The 20955-nt window shown below is 40.0% G+C and overlaps 1 protein-coding gene across 1 annotated transcript in view; it reads right to left on the reverse strand.

Annotated features, from left to right (window-relative positions):
• FHOD3 (formin homology 2 domain containing 3) overlaps positions 1-20955 on the reverse strand; it is a 165987-nt gene that overhangs the window by 103225 nt on the left and 41807 nt on the right. The window contains exons 4-5 of the mRNA XM_035895475.1: positions 17665-17808; positions 15057-15295 (exon numbers count right to left, since the gene is read on the reverse strand). Coding sequence (XP_035751368.1) covers positions 15057-15295; positions 17665-17808 — 383 coding nt within the window. The remainder of the gene's footprint in view (positions 1-15056; positions 15296-17664; positions 17809-20955) is intronic.

Below are 20955 nucleotides of genomic sequence, written 5' to 3' on the forward strand. Positions count from 1 at the left end.
CAGTAATTCTGGCAAAGGAGAATTGTAAGTCACACGTAAAGCCTCCATAACCTACAAGCCACATAAATAAAAAACTATATTAAACCCCCCAAAAAGACTACATTGCCTGTCTCCTCTCCCTCCCATTTATGCCTTTCCTCCCCAAACCAACAGACTTGTGGAAGATTTAGAAAATGTTCTCTCTTTGGACTTCTTTTGCATTTGCAGTTCATCCAGGCTCCGCTTGATTTAATGATAAATGATGCTCCATGCAAAAAGTAAAACATACAAGCAGTAATAAAGTTTGTAAGACACTTATATTCCTTGCACTTTCCTGAAAGCTGGTTTTCTTTTCTTTAGTTCTGAAGGGATGCTCTGTGTTTTTTTTTTTTCCATTTAGAATTAGTTTCAGTGTCATAAGAGTAATGAATATTTGCAATGTGAGATCATGAACTCATCGAGTGCAATGCAGAGGGTCAATCCAAAATATGTTGCATTTATATGGAGTTAGTTACAGAATACGCAGGAAAATGGCACCACCTCAAACATTTCCAATACTTGGACAAACACCTGTAAGGTAGACACATTCAACCATTCCTAAGGTATCAAAGTGACATAACCATCTCAGCTGTCATCCCTCCATCACCTCGCCTTCTCCACAAACATGTGTATCCCCCATAGAGATACCTTTCGACTTCCACACACATATACATTGGTATACAAAAAAAACCACCAAAACCAAACCAAAAAGGAGTTTACCAGGGAGCACTCATATTATCCCTCCTCCTTACTAGCAAGCAGGTCAACACTAGTTTTGCTATTATCTCCTGTGAAGGGCAAAGGTCTGCATCTGCCAGTCCTACAGCAATCACATTTGGGAAACAACTCAAGAAGCTTTGTGAGATCATGGTTCTCTGATAATAGCACAATGCATCCTATAATGCCGATAGCATGGCTATTGCTAACATGAACAAGAGCAGCCTCGTTATTGCTGTGTTTTAAGCTCCCACTGGGTTTCCAGATCTATGACGTCAAATTCCTTCCTCTCCTCCATTGTCTCAAAATGCCCAAAATTGTAACTGAAATACTCATCAGATATTGTGGATCTCAGAAATTTGAAAGGGTTCTTTGAGAATGTATTTGTTCACATGATTGCGTGGTAGTAAGGACAGGAGTTTATATAATATGGGTTGAACTGGGAACCACCGGAGTTATATTTGCACTGAATGGAAAGAGAAGGTGAGAAGAAAAAAGCATCCAGAACCGAGAGGGTTAGCTCATAGTTAAGGATCACTTCAGAAGACAGGATCATCAGGCCCCTAAACTATCATTTGCCAGGTGAGCAACACATCCTGGGTGTTTTCCTTGAGATCTTGTCATCCTGTCTTTACATCTTGTGTTTATAACCCTGAGCCTACAATTTAAAGTCTTGATACAAAGTCTTTTATTTACCAGAAATGAAAGCTGTTCCCTTCCTCACTGTTCAGAGTTTTTGCAATCAGTATTTATCAGAATAGGATATTTAATTGGTATCTAGAGGTCTGAAACTACTTTTACCCTACAGCCTGTTTCCCTAGAGCCAGCCAAAGTTTGGAACTAAATAAGGATTTACTATTCTAATTTTAAGCAACCATTTTTGAAAATGCTGAGCTTCTGTGTAGAATGTGTACAACTGTCAAGTGAGCAGTATATTAAATACTACAGGTGAGCGGTAATCAATTAAAATACAGTCATCTGGGTTTCTTACTGCTTTGCAAAGCATCATTCTAATCCATTATTGGGAAAATATAATTCCCATACAACTAGCTTAATTATAAATATGAAAACACCCTGAATTAACCTTATATATAATAGCCTTCATAAAATTAGGATATATGACCTGTTCCTCATAAAAACTTTCCTGCACCTTACCCTGGAAGGACTAGTTTTCTGCAAAAAAATCCTGAAAACCAAGCAGCTTTTAGAATTACAATAGAAATGTCCATGTAAGCTCAGGTTAACAGTTGAAAAACAAATCAGGTAACAAAACTGTGATATCTCAATTTCATCAATGATGTATTTTCCATAAGCACTAGCATTTGCTTAAAAACGTGATTAAAATAGAAAAGCTCTTCATAATATGCATAAAATAGCCATACTTAAAGGACCTTAGCTTTTTATGCACATGCTTCTTCCAGGTAAGTGTTCAATACATCCATATGCGGAAGGCTAAGTTATAAAACAGGGAATTGATTTCATCTTTAAGTCAGTTACTGGACTGAAAACCATTATCACATAAAGACCAGTTTGGGAACTCTAAGATTTTGGTTTCAGTCTATACGTAGAGACACACTCCTGCCTGCAACGAGAAACAGAACTTAGACTAGGAGGTGATATGACATGGAGCTGAAGGGCATGTTTAGTCCCTGTCCTCCTTCGCAATGGGTCGTGAACTATTAATAATGTCACATGAAGGAAATACTTCTGTCTGCTGTGATGTTTATCTGCAAGTTTGTCTTAGGAAGCAAAAAGTCAAGACCCCACTTCTCAGATGTTATGACTTGCTGTGCTCTAAAGGAGCAGGTCAAGAGTGACAGCCCCTTAATTTGTGTATTATTTGAGAATATCATATTTCAAAAGAAATATGCACATACAGCAACCCTGTATGGCACACTTGTTTTTACAGTTTATAATCAGACGTTAATGTATCCCTGATGGGCACTGTTTCCAAGTTGAATATTTGGTTGGAAGTCAATCTCTTATTGATTATTGCACATCTATCTGAACTGTGGATAATAAAAAACTCAATTAACTGTGTGGGCTTGAAGAAGTGAGCAGATCAAATCTTAGAAGAAGCTTTGATTGGAAAGCTCTCTTCCTCTGCTAATACTTCCTCTAGGAGGAGAGCAGGTACACGGCAATTGGCTGGAAAAGCCAGAGGAAGGAGCTGGCTCTGCATGTGTTGGCTGCTGAGATGACTGGTGGTGTGCATGGAGGTGGGCACGCTCTGCAGTCTGAGGGAGCCAAGTTCCCCTGAGGGAAACTTGCACAATGGAAATAGGTGCAAGCATAGGAGAGATGGTCAACGCTTGGAAAGTCCTCTTTCAGCAACTAAACTCACAGTTTCAGATGCCTGGACTATCCCTAGAAAGTGGATCAGATTCAGATCAGAGGAGAGGGGTAAGCTCACATGCAGGAATCACATGTGGTCTTCTTTCAGCCAAAGCAATGGTGGCAGTTGTTTCTCAGCATTGTTAGAGAACAGAAATTATGTCCATGAAAACAGATAGTACCTGCTAGCTCTTTCCCAAAACGCAGAAAAGGAAAATTCACATTTGATTATTTAATAAAAAAGGAAAACACCAACTACAGATGACATTCTTGTAAAGCTCAAACAGAACAGATTTGTGAATTCGCCTGGACCCTTCAGCATTAAGTGTGCATTTTTGTGTGCGATGGAGAAGGGATAGTGTGGAAAAGCTCACTCTCCCTCTCACATACACATGCAAATTTGGTATCAATACAGTAGTAGAACTAAATAAAGAAAAAATGATTCATAGGGAGGTTTTCAATTAAATGATGTTGCAGAAGCCAGCAAGTTTTTCAGTAGTGCAGAGGAACTTATGTTCAACAAAAGGCAAATATTTATCCTGAGGCAGGGAGGAAGGGTTTCAGCTAATGCTGAAGGATCAGATATATTCGGCTGACCTTAAGGTTATTGCTGGGTTACTTCAGTTCCAGGATAACAGTACCAGATTAGAAGTATGCAAACAAAAGCTTTATAGCAGTGAAAACAAATTTCAAAACAATCACTGTGTTTATTTTCATCTTTAAAATGGATTACTGCTACAGGCAAACACCCCCACCAAACAAACAAACAAAACCCCAAACCCCCACAAATCTTTATATATCAAGTATATCATCAGTCATGGCAACTAACATGAAATAGCCCCTTAAAATATGTGCTTATTTAAAAAGACTACGAAAGTGCAGTTTATGGATAGAGAACCACTAGGGCATCAAAATGAAATCCAGGCAAAGGCTTTAGAACTACTGCATTAACCTTTTTCCTTTTCTAAATAAACAAATAAATAAGAAATAAAAAGAATGCCCATCAAACTTATCCTGCTGTTAGTAAATAGCTACTCTTAAGTTGTAGAGACACAAACAATGACAAACACAAGGTGATGAAAGGAAATTATAATCATGGACTCCTCTACAAGTTTAGCTGAAGGCAGGGGCAAAGTCCATAAGACGCTAGGCATCATACCTAACGCACACCTAACCTAGCCAGAGCTAGATAATTTTAAAATTAAGGCACCATTCTGAAGATGCTGACTCTCACTCCACAAGAACTCAAAGCACCAAAAAATGCTCTCCATCTTACTGGTCCCTAGACCTGAAAAATGTGTACAAGGTTATCTAGCCACTGTCCTCATCAGGCTCCCCCCAAAATCTTCCCTTCACGTAGTTTTGGTGAATGCAGCTTGAAGAAACTCAGGCTTTCCTTGTTCTAGCTTGTAGCCCAGAAACAAAAGTTTCTCACTCCCCCCCCTCCAAAAAACCCCTTGAAGATACAGTAACAGAAAAATCAAAGGCTGTGCTGAAGGAAAAAAAACAAAACCCAAAGCAAGAAAATAAGCATAAGCTCAGAAACTCATTCTGCTCTGCTTGTTATCAAAGCAAATTTTTGAAGTGTAAGATATGCTTTAAATAATTTTAACTCAGGAAGAACCTGACCACCAAAATTTGAATACAACAACAGGAAAAAGGATGGTCTTGTCATAATTAGGCTACCGATGTTTTGGTCTGCACATAAAAGTTAATTCATGAAATAACAGCACATTAAAATATCTTCCTTTTGGTATATGATTCCCATTCATGTAGGGCTTATTTAACCTTTACTAAAGTCTTACTAAATATTTCCTTCTTAATTTTGCTGGTTATTAGACAAGGCCCGAAGCATAGTCCTGAGCCTTTTGTGACCACCCACAGAATTATACAGAAATTCCCAAGAAATGCAAACACTGGACTTCAGTGAAAAAAGGGGCCTTGGAGTTATGAAGCAACCCAGAGAAGAAAGGACTGGGGAACTGCAAAGCTATCGGCTGCTATGCCCACACGCTCTGAAAATCACCCTATGTGCCGTTAATTACTGATGAGGAATTTTCTCTCTCCCTTTCTCTTCATAATTAAGCCAACTGCTTTTCAGATTAGCTTCCTTAATTTACTTTCATTCAAACTTTCACTGCCTTTCAGAGGAGCAGCTCCTGACAAGGACCACAGGCCACATTCAGTGAAGTAAGATCACCATTAGCCATTCCACGATATTATTCTAAAAGAAATATTAGGGTTGATCTCACAGATATTCCTTTCAAGGTTGTTCCCCTCTTCCCTTCAAACCTCTGACCTGTTTTACGTCTGGCACAGCACTTGGAAAGCTGCTTCTCTGAAACCCTCACAGGTGAACAAATAGAAAATGAAAAATGTTCCATCAAGGAGAGATCTTTACAAGTCACAGTGGATGCAATTTTATTTTCTTTTGCAATCGCTTGCCATTGTCCTCAATTTACGAGTGAAATTCCACTTTCATAGGTTAGACAGCACAATTCATAGCCAAATTCCTAAGTCCTTGTAAAACAAACAAATGCTTTGGTACACTTATCCTTCTTCCCTGCTGCCAGAACAGATTCAGCAGTCTTTTATGCGAAAGCCAAACGTGGTAATAATTTAAATTAATCATTTATTACTCTGTATGAAGATATGGCAACATACTTTCCTCCTCCATTAAAAAAAATCCCTAAGGAAACCACCAATAGGGAAAGCCCCCCCTGCCCCTTTCCATTCCACTGCTACCTGTTCTAGACCACTGCAGTTGGTGCAATTATGTAAAGGTGAAAATATATGAAATGATATGGATAAGAACTTACTTGCGAGGCTTCACAATTCAGCCTTCTGCACAGAAAGGAAACTAAGATGTGTAATTACATAGGTCAAAAGGAAAATTATCCTACTATTCCTGCCCTAAAGCAAAGAAAACTGTTCAGAAAAAGATGCTGAGAAACGATAAACAATGTAAAGTAGGTGTGTTCTCCCATGCCTTCACGGTACGCTGCTCTTTAGGTTACTGTTATTTTCTTATCCCTAAAATATGGTCAGTAATAACATTTCACACCTAAATAATACCTAGGTAATGCCTCCACATTTTTTTAATAGATGCAGTTGGTTTATTTGGACACATCAAAGCAGAGCAAGACAGCAGAGCCTTGCTTAAGATACTGGCAAGGCTGTGCGAAGATGTCAGGAGTCCCAACTCTCTGATCACTGAACAGCACTGCTGTTTGTACATTTGTATGAGCAGAAGAGGTGAAGAAACAGATTCATGATGTAGAGAGACTTTCAGACCAATAAATACTGAAATATATACAGAAAGAGAGAAGAAACGATGTTTTCAGAGCTTGGAACTGCATATTGGTTGACACTTGAAGGTTACTGTTATTGCCCCTGACTTCAAAGGGAGGCATCTGGAAATGGCATCCTGCCAAACCGCTGTCTTTTTAAAATCCCATCGCATCATACATGTAAAAAAAAAATTCCTGGCCTCAGGGGATTGTGTTTACAAATACTGGGAACACTCTGTGAAGGTGAACTCTCTAAGGCACTTACAGCCCAGTGCATAAGACATGGCCATGGACCTCCAGAGAAACGTATTTGCATCCTGTTTTGGCATTACATTTCTCCAGGTAGTTCACCAAAGCTAAATACAGAGTGGGAAAAAAAGTAAAAAAAAAAAAAAATAGGCTAAGTCACGCTATGCTTTCATTTGCCATGCAGCTATAATCTCATTTAACTCTCGGTGCTTTCTTCATTCCTCTTGAAATTCAAATGGGGAAAATCTGCCATTGCCCTTACGGCAAAGTACAGTGCTGTCACCTGGACTCTGCACTTATACGAAGTACAAAACATTTCTACACATATATTTTAATTCAGGTAAACAATGCTGGTATCAACCTGAGACAGTACTAGGCTGGCCCTCAGGCTCCCCAGTCCTGGCTGGTAAGCGAGCTAGCTTGGAGAAAGGAAGACCTTCCTTCTGTTGATGTGGATCAGGTTATTTCTCCAGGTAGTTCACCAAAGCTAAATACAGAGTGGGAAAAAAAGTAAAAAAAAAAAAAAAATAGGCTAAGTCACGCTATGCTTTCATTTGCCATGCAGCTATAATCTCATTTAACTCTCAGTGCTTTCTTCATTCCTCTTGAAATTCAAATGGGGAAAATCTGCCATTGCCCTTACGGCAAAGTACAGTGCTGTCACCTGGACTCTGCACTTATACGAAGTACAAAACATTTCTACACATATATTTTAATTCAGGTAAACAATGCTGGTATCAACCTGAGACAATACTAGGACCAGTACATGAGATACTCATCAAGCAATCATGGGTCAATCCCTATCTCTATATCACTGGAGTCTTTTGTTTATCGTATGGCTTTGAAAGAAAATTTTTATTAACCTGTCTCATGTCTCTTCCTCATGGAAGCTTCCAAGGTATTCTTACAAAGAGTAAGATCACAAATTTCACATTTTTATTCTCTCTTCTTTCAAATCTGCTTGACTTCATGCTTTAAATAACCCTACCTGCACAAGAGAAATAAACATGTTCTCCTTGCCCCAAACATAAAATAGCAGATCAGATTTTCTATGTTTATGTTGTCAAAGACTAATAAAAGTCTGATGCTATGAACAGATGCTACCTTACCAAGCCTTTTAATTTCATGGATGAATCTTATTTCCAAAACCACTGCTTTTACATCTCATTTTTATTTTTGCCCATACTAACCAAACTGTGAAAAAAGTTAGTAACTCCCCCATAACTGATCATATGCCATTCTATTTCAAAGCCCGCCCCCCCACTCCCCCCAGATGCTAGGTAGCCCAGCTTATACATATAAGTAGTAAAGGGATCCTTAGCATATCCACAGATATGTGACTGCATGTTTATCCAGGAGATGTTTTCTTTGTCTGGATTCACGCCTCAGTTATTTTAAATATCTAAACACAGGAACCAGAGATAAAAGTCTAGGAAAAAATGTATTTGTTTCCTTCTGTTACAGCAATAAAAATAAATTAATTTATTTTCTCTTCTGGGTTTTTAATAAGCCGTATCACAGCCTGAATCCTGCATTAAATGATGATGTTGAGTCTCCCCACTTTGCTGTTTCATACCTATCATACCACTCATTGTATTTGTCACAGATAGCAACTCTAAGAGATGTGGAATGTACCCATCCTAAATAAAATAAAATAAACCCCACCCACCACTCTAACCAGCACTTTGATTTATAGCCATAAGTATTTACCTAATCAAAACATTCCACATAATGTAGTGGAAAGACACCAGAATTTGAAACATCATGACCTACAACTTTGCCATAGTAAATGCTAGAGAAAAATCAAAGATTAGTTTTGGTTTAGGATGTCTGAAAACATGGAAAAACATCATAATAATAAAAAAAAGTCTCAGCTGTATTTTGGACAAACCACCCCTGCAGGCCTGGCTCTACATGAAGCAATGTGAATAATCAGTTAATGGAGCATAATAGCCAAACTAAGGTCTGTGCCGTTGGTTAGAAACTCGACAGGAATCCGAAGTTAAGCAAGAAAAATGCTTAGCATCAGAGGCTCAGCTGTGTTCATTGTTTTCTGGTAAAACCAAAATAGTGTCACGATCTCTCCCTGCATCTCAGCAATCCTCAAGCACCAGAAACATGTATTTTCATCCTTATGACTTCTCAGCACAGCCTTCCTTTATTTAGACAACAATTTTCCAATTTTTTCTAGGACTGTGAAGGCTGTGAAAGTCTTTGAACCCAGTTTGCACCGTACAACGTGTGCTGTGTCCAGCTAGCCTGGAAATTTGCAGGAAACTTTGGAATTCCCCGTGCTACTTTGCTCAGAGGAAGACTCCTAACAGCCTTTGAGGCAGGACCCTAACAAAAGCACAGCTCATAAGCACATAATTCCCTGCTTGGTCTTTTGCTGTTTTCCCCTTTTCAATACAGTTCTCCTGAAGGCCAAGTTTCTTCAGATTGAAAAATCTGGAAGCTTCAGGTGAACCTCAACAGTTGGTCTTCCTCGTGCCTTTTTAGCCCCACAGCCTAGAAAAGAGCTTGTTAAATCCAGCTTCAGTCACTGATGCAGGCTGCAGGCTTTGCTCTGATGGGTTCTTAAGATGGCTGTCAGCTCTTCTGCTTGTTAGGTTTCAAACATGGGAATACTGACAATAAAGTCCTAACCAAGGCCTGGTTATCTCCATATGAACGCACATAGTGTTTTATGACCAATCCTAGTAATTCTTTTACTATTTTCAAAGATATAAAGCAAAGCAAAGCTATGAAAAAGAAGAAGAAAGCAGAGAGTGTAGTAAAGTGAGGTAAATACCTAATCCTAACTATTCACAACTTTATAAACCTCAGTCTTTGATTGTACCTAGTTCCACAATTCTACAGAGCAGTTCACTCAAATGCTGGTAAGAGGTGCCAGTGTAAATCTCACAGAAGCTTCCTTGAGTACGTTTGCTAAATCTGGCTGACACAGCTCTGATGGGACACCCATGGAGAGAGACAGGGATGTGCAAGTTCCATGACACTCTTTATATTTTTCCCCATCTCTATCCATTGTGTGGTTGGAAAAAGCTAGCTTTACTTTAAAGAGAAAAAAAAAAAAAACAACCATAGAAGAATTTGTTTAAATGTCTACCGCTTAAGAAACAGCATGCTAGACCACATATTGAGAGCCCTCAATTTGGACCAGGGCAGAAAACCTTAGGAGGTGCCCTCAGTGAAGCATTTAAAACTTCATGTTAACAGGACTGAAGTTCCTTCCAGGCTTTTCGGTGTTCTATGCCATCATGGTAAAAATAAGAAGTTCTGAGCAAAGCAAACCTGCTGGTGGTCAGAACTGGCATTTTAACATACACTGCAGCAGCTGCATATCCTTAAGCTGACCTTCAGCCTTTCTTAGTATTTGTTATCAACTTCTTTTTTTATTTATTTAGTAACAGACACATTAGCCTGGATTTCACTCTCCATGAAAACTATTTTAACACAAAGCAGATCTGGGTCTTTATTTGTTTTGAACCACAAGCAAAAAAGCAATACATTAAGTTTGGAAGAAGGTTGCCAAATGGATGAAGAAGGCCTACAAGTTTTCCTTTTGGTTGCCCTTAGCATTTACGGTCAACTTTTCCCAGCTCAAAACCCAAAGTCTGCTCTCAATTAGCCTGGCGTAAATCAGAGCAACTCCATTGACTTCAGACAGCTTTTCTGGATATAGAGCATTGTGAGACAGAATTTGGCCAATATTGTCTTTTTTTTATTTTACCGGCACCACGGATTTTTCTCTTTTTGGAAGACTTATCGGTTGACACAAAGCAGATGACTGTGGACAACCTGTTTGATGTGGTAAACAAAAGCAAAGTAACTGCCAAACCAGCTGACGGAGTTAGAAAGAAAAGAAACATGAATACTGTGGGAAGGAGAATGCTGAGGAAGAACTTGAATCTTCTACTGATTTTGGTAGTGAAGTCCAAAAATAACCAAGAATATTGCCCAAAACAAAATTTCGTACAGTGTGATTTTAATCTCTAACCATGTCCATCAAAGGCAATTCCACTGAACTTGGTGGTGCTAATCCACTGTAAAATCAGACACAGACATCTGCAGCCACACACAAGGTTTAGATACCAGCAGGACGACACAGTAAGATTATCATAAATATAGTTACATCTTGAGTGTGCTCACCCGGCATGTGGAGGACAATCAGGGGATCAGGCCCAGCCAGCATGAGTTCATGAAAGGCAGGTCCTGCTTGACTAACCTGATTTCCTTCTATGACCAGGTGACCCGCCTGGTAGATGAGGGAAAGGCTGTGGATGTTGTCTACCTGGACTTCAGCAAAGCCTTTGACACAGTTTCCCACAGCATTCTCCTAGAGAAGCTGGCGGTTCATGGCCTAGACAGGTGTACTCTTTGCTGGGTAAAAAACTGGCTGGGTGGCCAAGCCCAAAGGGTTGTGGTCAACAGAGTTAAATCCAGTTGGTGGCCAGTCACAAGCGGTGTCCCCCAGGGCTCAGTTCTAGGGCCGGTTTTGTTTAATACCTTTATCAACGACCTGGATGAGGGGATTGAGTGTGCCCTCAGTAAGTCTGCAGATGACACCAAATCGCTCAGGAGTGTCGATCTGCTCGAGGGGAGGAGGGCTCTGCAGAGAGACCTGGACAGGCTGGATCGATGGGCTGAGGCCAACTGTATGAGGTTCAACAAGACCAAGTGCTGGTTCCTGCACTTCGGTCACAACAACCCCATGCAGCGCTACACACTTGGGGAAGAGTGGCTGGAAAGCTGCTTGGCAGAAAAAGACCTGGGGGTACTGGTTGACAGCCAGCTGAATATGAGCCAGCAGTGTGCCCAGGTGGCCAAGGCGGCCAACAGCATCCTGGCTTGTATCAGAAACAGTGTGACTAGCAGGAGTAGGGAAGTCATTCTTCCCCTGTGCTTGGTGCTGGTGAGGCCACACCTTGAATACTGTGTTCAGTTTTGGACCCCTCACTACAAGAAAGATGTTGTGTTGCTGGAGCATGTCCAGAGGAGAGCAAAAAGCAGGTGTGAGGGGTCTGGAGCACAAGTCATATGAGGAGCAGCTGAAGGAACTGGGGTTATTTAGTCTGAAGAAGAGGAGGCTGAGGGGAGACCTTATGGCCCTCTTATAACTGCCTGAAAGGAGGATGTAGTGAGGTGGGGGTTGGCCTCTTCTCCCTGGTAACGGTTGATAGGATGAGGGAAAATGGTCTGAAGTTGCGCCAGGGCAGGTTTAGGTTAGACATTAGGAAAAATTTCTTCACAGAAAGGGTTGTTTGGCACTGGAATGGAGTCCCCATCCCTGGAGGTATTTAAAAGACAGGTAGACGAGGTGCTTAGGGACATGGTTTAGTGGTGGGATGGCAGTGTTAGGTTAATGGTTGGACTTGATGATCTTAAAGGTCTTTTCCAACCTAAACGATTCTATGATTCTATATTTCCTATTGGCAAAGAAAATGTAGTGAAGGAATAGAGATTGAAATCCATTTTCCAGACTATTTTTCAGAAAATAAAACACTGTAAAATCTTATTGCAAACTTTGTTCCTTCCTCGAGAGGGACTAGGATTATGAACCAAAAGAAGGTCATTAGCAGAAGACGGATCTTTCCTGGATGAACAAAAGTTACTTTCAATTTAAAGAGGTAATAAGTAATTCTTCTCCATTTGTACAAATTCCTCTCTGCAGCTTTAGTGATGGAAACAGAAGGCACACAATAAGCATTCCTTTTGACAAACCAGGTGATGCCTACATCATATTTTGACATACGATTTTAAAATTTCATTGCAAATTGCAGCAAGGCCTAAGTTTATGATGCTCTGTTAAAATCCTTTAAAGCAATAAATATGTTGCATCAGAGACCATGTGCTCAAATTTGAAAACTTGATTCCAGTAGGAACAATGCAGAAAGAAAAACCTCTTTCCACCCAAGGCTAATTAAAACTTTATAAATGTGTAAAAACTTTGTACGAGTCATTCAACTTCACCATTTTTCTGTATAAATGTTAATGAATGGTAACCATGAAACATTCACTTTATTTTTTTGTCCCAGTTTAGCTATCAGGTGAAGAGATCCTATTGTATTCATCTGGACTATTTCAGGGAAAGCTGAGAGACTCATTGGGCTATGATAAAGCAGGAAGGCTGGTTTCCTTCTTCCTACCACAACTACAGATTTGGGTAGATGATGAGACTAAAAATGTGAAGGATAGAATCAGCTTTTCTGAAACATTTGGTTACCAGAAACCCAGCGGGATTTATAGAAGAACCAACAGTTGACTAGCTTCTTGCTATGGCAACTTTGAAAATTTCACTGGACATAAAACTTCCACCTTTGTGTACTGAAACATATTCTGTGGTCTGTAATGTCCAATGGGAAAAAAAAACCAAACCTGATTTGTTAGTTACAAGTAATACTCCCTGGCTTTACCTGCTAAGAGGTTTGGAGTATGGGGGGAGGGGGGGGGAATGATTTCTATTTAACTAATACGTGAAGTGAAGATCAGTGTTACATAAATTCACAATTGAATGCCTCTTTCCTTAGAGAGGCAGGTGAGCAAGTTAGAAATTCCATAGGGAGCTGAAGCTAATTTAATTATTTTCCTAGAGAATATTCCAAGGACAACTGCAACATGAAATTAAATTTGACTGCTTAAATGAAGATTTTTTTTTTTTTTTGTATTTAAACTTAAATTATGCTTTAAATTATGTCAGCTTCAAGAAGGATGCAGAGCAGAACTGAATAATTATTTACAGAAAAGGAAGATAATTATTGAAATCATGCTATGCTGGTGAAAGAATATTTCGAAGAACTTATGAAACTAATCTGCCATGTTCCTACTGCTCCGACACTAAAAATCAGTCCAAACACAAATTCATTAGGAATTACTGAAGAATGAAAAATAAAGCTATTAAGCAAACATTAATAGTAAGAAAATGTATTGGTAGCAGTTGTTATCCTGCACGACTTGTATTTGTTTAACTACAGTAAAAGAATGAACAATTTCTGTAGAGCTGAAGAATCCCCTTATTTCTAATCTAAACTAATCAGTTTAACAAATCAATGATATCGGCTGCACATCCACAGGTACAGATTCTCAGTCACCACTGGTAAGGGCCCAAGGACATGCGCGAGGCTTTCCATGAGGAGTGGCTGAAGCCCCCAGCTGTACTCACACTGAAGATGCTTTAAGCTCAGCCTCAAATGCACCATCATCATTCTCATCAGCCTGTAAGACCATGGGGCACTCAGCCTCCAGCTCACTAAAGGCCCGACCAATATAAGGTGATGGAAAACAAGCATGAATATGTTGCCAAATGTAAGAAGAAGAAGAAAAAAAAAAGTCTTATATTTTTGTATTGCCTGAAGCCATTAAGCTTTACTCAACTCAGTTTGCTTTGCAAGAAGGACTGCTTTACATGTAACACTAAATTTACATCCAGTGCTAACCAACACAAACCTCCAAAGAACTTCCCAAATGTTATAATCAACCCAAGATATGCTCTTCATGGATCATGCTTCGGTTTTGCAAATTGCACCTTGAGCCATGGGATGACAGATGTTTCCAGCTTTAGCTATCTGCAGGGTATGCACCTTCACCTGAGCTAGTCAGCCAGATTCCCTTTATGGTCAACAGAGAGAAACAGCCAGTTTCAGAGCATGATTCATCTTGGTTGAAATTTCAGGCATGTAGAACACGTTAGATAACCGAAGGCCTAGCAGTGCTTGCTGCACTCCACTGACATCAAAGGGAGGCAAGACGATCAGACATCTGACTTAGGCAAAATTAATTCCAGCCCTCTTGTGAGGTAGTCAGGCACACCGAGGATCAACAGCTCCCTTTTTTCCTAAGCATGCATAGCCCAAGCCAACCATTATGGGACTGGCAATGCTACTAGCTTTGACTGACTCTGGTGTTACAGACTGCTGCTCAACTAACCATTGCTGTCTCTCTTTCACTAATTATAAAGCATTAAATGATACATACAGCGTAGCCTCAAAGGAAAATATTTATGCTGGAACGCTGATTGCGAAGCGCAGGGGGCAGGGAAGAATGAACTGTGACATATACAGGGCAAATAAGACTGCATTAATGTGACTATGCCCTTGTTACAATCTTCTATTATGTCGCTATATTGAATACAAAATCTGTCAGTGGATAAGATTAACCTTGGTTAGTTCCCATATCACATGCTCTACCTCATGTGGTTTGGGTCCATTTACTTAGGGTAGACGGTGCCAAAGAACTTATCTATGTATATAAATCAAGTCACCTACAAATCTATTTCTTCTTGTTGATGTTGTTGGGTTTTTTTGTTTTAAATTTAAATATTTTTTTTCTTTAATTCAATGGAAAGAGGGGAAAAAGAAAACAAAAGTCTGGCAGATTAATAAAGTGAGATGAACATAATGGAAAGTAATCAGGGGAAAGGAAGAAGTATCCCCCAGCTCATGCACTTACCTCTCACTGAGATCTTCAACGTGCTGTCCATGGCCTAGCATGAAGCTAGGGTTCGACTGACTACATGGACTCGCAGGGGCTGATAAAGTGCTTTTGACATTCTGTACCGAGTGCCTGCGGCTCCGTCGTCGCTCTACCCCCCTCCGCTCACTAGCACCAAGACTGGCCCTTCTCCGGTCCCTGCGCCCACTGGGAGGGGGCTCAGCACTCTCATCTCCATCTTCATGTCTCAGTGTCATCTGAGAAAGAAAGGAGGAAAGGTGAGGCTTCTGACACAGTTCCTTTAGGTACCACAGGTCTTCAGACCTAGACTTTAAAAATTAACTGATCTCAACATGATTAACTCCTATAAGCATCACCATTTCTATAGCTATCCCTGTAAGTTGCTGTCTGCCCATCAATGCAGTGTAGCAGCTCTAATAATGGAATTATATACTGACACCTTGTAAAGAACACTACAGGATCTGTAACAATACATTTATATATCTCCTAGGGTTTTTTAGTTTTGTTTGATTTTTTTTTTTTTTTTAATGTAGGACTTAATTTTCAAGGAAACTGAGCATTGTTGGACACCCAGCTGTTTTTATTTCTTTCCAAAATACTTAGGTGAAGTCTTGGGTCTAGTGAAATCAACAGAAAAACTTTTCATGAGTTGACTGACTGAACATTTCCTCATGTTCACACATGACACTTGTAATGATGTGAGTGGAAGTTACTGTTTACGACTTTAGCAAGTATCTTAGAATAGTGCCATCATTTCTTCCCAGCCAAGGAAGAGGTCAGCAGATGTATGTGTAACTGCATTCCTCTTAAAAATCTCAATTTTTACAGATCTCCCTGCAAAGTAAACAAAGGAAAAAAACCTAACAAACAAAACTATTTCTGTGAACTGATACCACAATAGATTAAAAGAAAAAAAACACAGATTACACGTCTCCTCTAACCCTCCCAATTTTTAGGTTAGCGTAATTACTTTCATGTATGCTTTTCAGTGGAAAATTAAGTATTTCCTGCCAGTTCAGAAGCACTGTCAATACAGAGAAACAGAAAAGAATGATGCTGAGAATAGCATGGCCACAATGACATTTGACAGAAACTTCTGACACAGGTTGGGAGCTCATCAGTTGGAAATAGCAGAGGAGTGAAATATAGGTGCAACACCTGCTATCTTGAACTACAGTCTGCTGTTGACATGCCAAGGTGTCATATCTCTCACAGAAACAAAGCAAGTGCTACCTTAGGGTACGTAAGGAGAGATATTGCTGGCAGAAACAACAAAGGCACTGGTGGATCTCAGCTGAAATGCAGCATAAAATTTAAGTAATCTTTATATGAGAAAGATCCATTCAAATAAGAGGTACAGAAGAGGGAGATATGGGTGATCAGAAGAATGTGTGTCTTCTTGCTTTTATTAGTCTTGTTATTCTAATAATTCTTACCAGGAGTGACTTTAACAAAAGAAAGGCAGGGGGAAGTGTGATATCTCCGCTTAGGGTGTGAAATCTGTATCAGTGGGGAAGAAATTCATGTAAAGAACAAGACTGGCAGAAAAAAGAAAGAATGTGCATAGGCATGTCTAAATTTAGTCTGGTCATCAGGAGAAAGGTGGTACCTGACTAAGCCAACAGCTAATTTTGCAATCAAGTCTTTCAGTAGGCACAGCATGCACGCCCCCTCCTCTCCCCGCCCCCCCGCCCCCCCCCCAGCTTTTGAGATTAATCATAATCTTTTAAAAAGGATTTTATGAACTGATGCCTCTGACAACAGAAAAAGAAGGAAGAACATGAGGCCCTCTTATTCTCATGTTCTGACTCTTCCTGCAAAATGCTGTGTATAAAACTTAACTCTGCTAAAGTTAGTGAAGTGACATGGGTGTAGAGTTAATGAAGAAAATGGAGAATCAAATCTAACAAATCCTCTGCTGGACTTTGCTGGAGATAAAGTAATTTCACTTCATCACACCAGAACACGAATTCACATTTACATTACATTAACTTCAGCCTAAATATCCCCGCTGCAACACTTCCCAAAGTCTGAAAAGAAGCTATTTATTAAGAAACTGGCTATCCTACCCTTACGTATAAACACTTCAGAAGCAGTTATTTTATACCTAGGTGGTGAATGTGGAGTCACTCATTACTCCATTGCTGCAAACTGTATAGGATCTGGTCCAGCGTAAACTCGTAAACAAGGACTTGCTGGGTATTCAGCCGCAGAACAAGTATTTGTGAAGCTAAGCTCAGCCGAACCTTTTTCATGAGCTGAATACTTCTGCATATGGAAAGTAGTTTGACTTACTGCAGGATGTGTAACTAGCAGTCTGAGAAAGTTTTAATTGCAGGCAGAACTGCCTCTAAGGAGGCTAGTAAATGTGCTGGTTTGCCTTGGAGCATGCCCCAGCTTTAGCATGAAATGCATTTGCATTAAACGCAGCTATGTGCTGTAGCAGGTCACATATACGAATGTGTATAATACTTCTAGCAACCAGATGTTTTTCTTTCAAAATAAAATAGATAACCAAGTTTCACCTAGGTTACATTCCCCCCTCCTCTTGGCTTTGAAGTTTGCGCAAGCTGTAAGATGCATAAAACAGGGCATGTTATGTTACCTCATAAATGTTAAATTGCTCAACTAAGTCCAAGTCTGTTCCTTTCTTGTTCAAGTGTCTCTGTGAAATAGCTTCAATGCCTAGCTCTTCCAGACAGTCCACCACGTCGTAGAAAGAGTCTTGATCTGGCAACCCCGACAGTGTCTAAGAATCAAAGGAAAAACATTTAAATATGTTTGTTTTGAAAAGAATTAAACAAAGGTTTTTAAAAGCGGGTGGCAAGTGGTGCTATGTATGATTTCAATAAAGTAAAACCCATGATGTGGGATTAGAGACACCGCTAGAAAATAAAAAACAAGTGGCAGAGCTTTTAACAAACAACTCTGTGCGTGGTGTAGAAAAATGAATAATTGGCAAAACAAATCAATGTTGTTATTTCATACAAAAAAGTATGGAAAATGTGGGTCTTTAAAATACACAGTTGGGTTCTTCCTGGTTTCACTGAAGTACAGATTTAAAGAACAGAGAAAGCTAAAGCATCAAACACAGGGATAAAAGCAAAGAGAGAGAAAAAAAAACGGTTTCGCTAAAAACAGTGAAGCCGATTTCCTACTGATTCCGTTAAGCTTGGCCTTAAGAAGAAAAGGTCCAATGCACAGCTGTGTGATGTCAGGACAGCAGGAAATATCCTGCCCCGTGTGCCCACTGCTCTCCACACCTGCAGCAGAGGTCATTCTCCTGACGCACAAATTGCTTTGTATCGTGGAGATATTGACTCCTTTCCCTTCCTCCCTTTCAAGTTGTGAAGTCTTATTAAAGGTACGCTGACTCCTGAACTCCTATAAAATATTAAAAGAGTTACTAATTCCTGATTATGGGCTAAGTTGTTACCAGTGACACTGGAGAGGAGCTTTCGCACGGTAGAGAATAGAGAATGCCAATAACAATAGGTATTGAAGGTGAACAGTTTGAGTTGAGAGCTTTCTGTGGCACCTGCTCTGTGTTCAAGAGTGAGCACTTTTCTTACCACGTTAATTCAAAAAACTGAGAAAAGGAGGGTGGTCTCCTGCAGCGTACCACGCATACTGTAGTATGCCACCGCAGTGTCTGTAGCAAGAGGGATTGAATCAAGCCACTCACAGCTTTATGGCAGTGAGGCATGGGAAGAGGACACGGGCACTGCACAACTTTGTTCAGAGCACAAGTGAACTTCATCCACCAGTCCTGCAGACATTTACAAAGACAACAGAAAATACTACTGTTCTGGTTTGCCATTGACTTCTACTCAGCTTGTGCTGATTTTTTACTGCTCTTTAAGCATAATGCAGCAAAACTAGTCTAATTCTACTCATGTTGAGCAGAAATTACCAACCATACCGTGCAACCCGCTTGCAGAGCAACATATACTGCATTGCAAGAATCAGCCTATACAGAGCTGCTTCTGCAAAACATGGGAGAGCGCACACTGGAAACAGCACAGTTATTCTGGATTAGCTCACCAGAGAGATGCTTATTCTCAAGTAATCCCTCTCCTATTTAATTAGCTAAGTAACTTATCTATACCCCCAGTAGAGGAGAGAAAGAGCAAGAAAGAGAGACAGCACACACAAAAAACAGGCCCTCTCCAGAAAGAGTTTGATCTTCTCATGCCCAGTGCTCTGAGAATACTGATTTTCTGGAGCCTGGCTTTTCCAAAGTGGGTCTGAGCATCAGACTGCAGAAGAGAGCAGCCACTCTGGGCTGCCTCCCTACGCCAAGAAGCTTTACGTTCAGAAAAATTGGCCTAAACTACATGAATAACAGACACCTGACATACCCTGCCCTTTTAAATTACCTCTTCCCTGTGAAATGAGGCACTGGAAAATGTGCATCACCAAGTTACTTTTTAATTTAATTATTCGGTTTTTAAACTAAACACAACACAGCAACATCATCTTCAGTCAGTGCAGGACTATTACCTTATGTCTGGTGAGGTCCACCGCAACAGGAATGCTTAGCACAAACACTAATGAAGTGTTAGGGTTTTACATTCAGGGTTATATGTTCAGGCTCTAATTAAGAATGTGTCTCTGTCCAGGACAGCATTTAAGGCTGTTTAAAACCCAGCAAATACCATGGAACTAAATTTTCCCGAACAGTCCTGAAAATAGATACCATGTGCATTTTGTTCATTCCTAAACTGACACCTAGCATTGAGTAGAAATCGGAGGATTCAGCAGATGAAGTTTTCTACACTGCAAATTCAATGTAGCTTTAACATGGATATGGAAATACTATAACAGAAAACAATGTCTATCAGGCTTTCTCTTACTTATGAAAGAAGTAGATAGCAGCTACAATGACCAGAGCGTCTTCAGGCACAGTAAGATATGATATCTTATGCGCAAAAGGGCGGACAAGTGGTCAGACCTTCTTCACAGATCTTCTGAGCATTTACTTCTTAAACTATCAGAAAATTATCTTAATGTTGATATGCAGATGACCCGCCTTTAAGTATAGCTTTTTTTAAAATCTGAGGTCAGGCAGGCTGTAGACAAGGAAAAGAACAGCATAAAGTAGTATTTACTGGCAACCCTGCTTTTGTCAGCAGCCTTTTATTGGTTAATATAATTTTAAATCATGCGGCAGTGGAAATCCAATTTTCAGTGCATGCTAGAGGCCAGAACTGGGCAACTGAACTCCCAAGTATAGAAATCAAATATTTTTCCCTCACACAGTTCGTCATTAAACTCACAGATCCATTTTCAGAGCCTAATGCATATCAAATTCAATTTCTAACATTATAAAACGGGATGTAAAAGGGCACCACTGGTGTCACAACAAGGTCAGTTCAATCTAGCTCAGGAGAAAGATTTTTGCAGTAACTAACACAGGGGACATGAAGCGCTTGCATAAATGACTGATTAATTCTGGTTTGTGATATTAGAAAACAAGAGTGGGCCCGCATTTTCCTGGGGGCTTTATAAAGGAAACAAAAGCCGCAGCCAGCAGAGCAGAGGTCATAAATTGGGCAGGTCCTTCCGAGGTCCTTCCTCCTTCCTGAGTACCGGGTTAAGTTCAAAATGATACTCCCATAACAAAATGCACATACAGGTCCCAGATATTTCCTCCTGCTCTGAAGACTGAACCTTACAAAATGAAAACCTTCTAGGGAATTCACATTTAGCCACTTGGAGAAGCGTGTTTAAACCATACTCTGTGGTTTGCTTGCTGAATTTTGTTATGTTACAGCTAGCCTAGACCAAAACTGGGATTTCAAATCTGAAACTCTTTAGAACTCAGGTTTACAAAGGACGCATGAATATGAATGTCAAGACTCATTCCTATGCCTCTGTTCCATTTTTGGTTGAA

Source organism: Egretta garzetta, unplaced genomic scaffold (genome assembly GCF_000687185.1).
Source record: "Egretta garzetta isolate BGI_Z169 unplaced genomic scaffold, ASM68718v1 scaffold405, whole genome shotgun sequence".
Taxonomy (NCBI): Eukaryota; Metazoa; Chordata; class Aves; order Pelecaniformes; family Ardeidae; genus Egretta; species Egretta garzetta.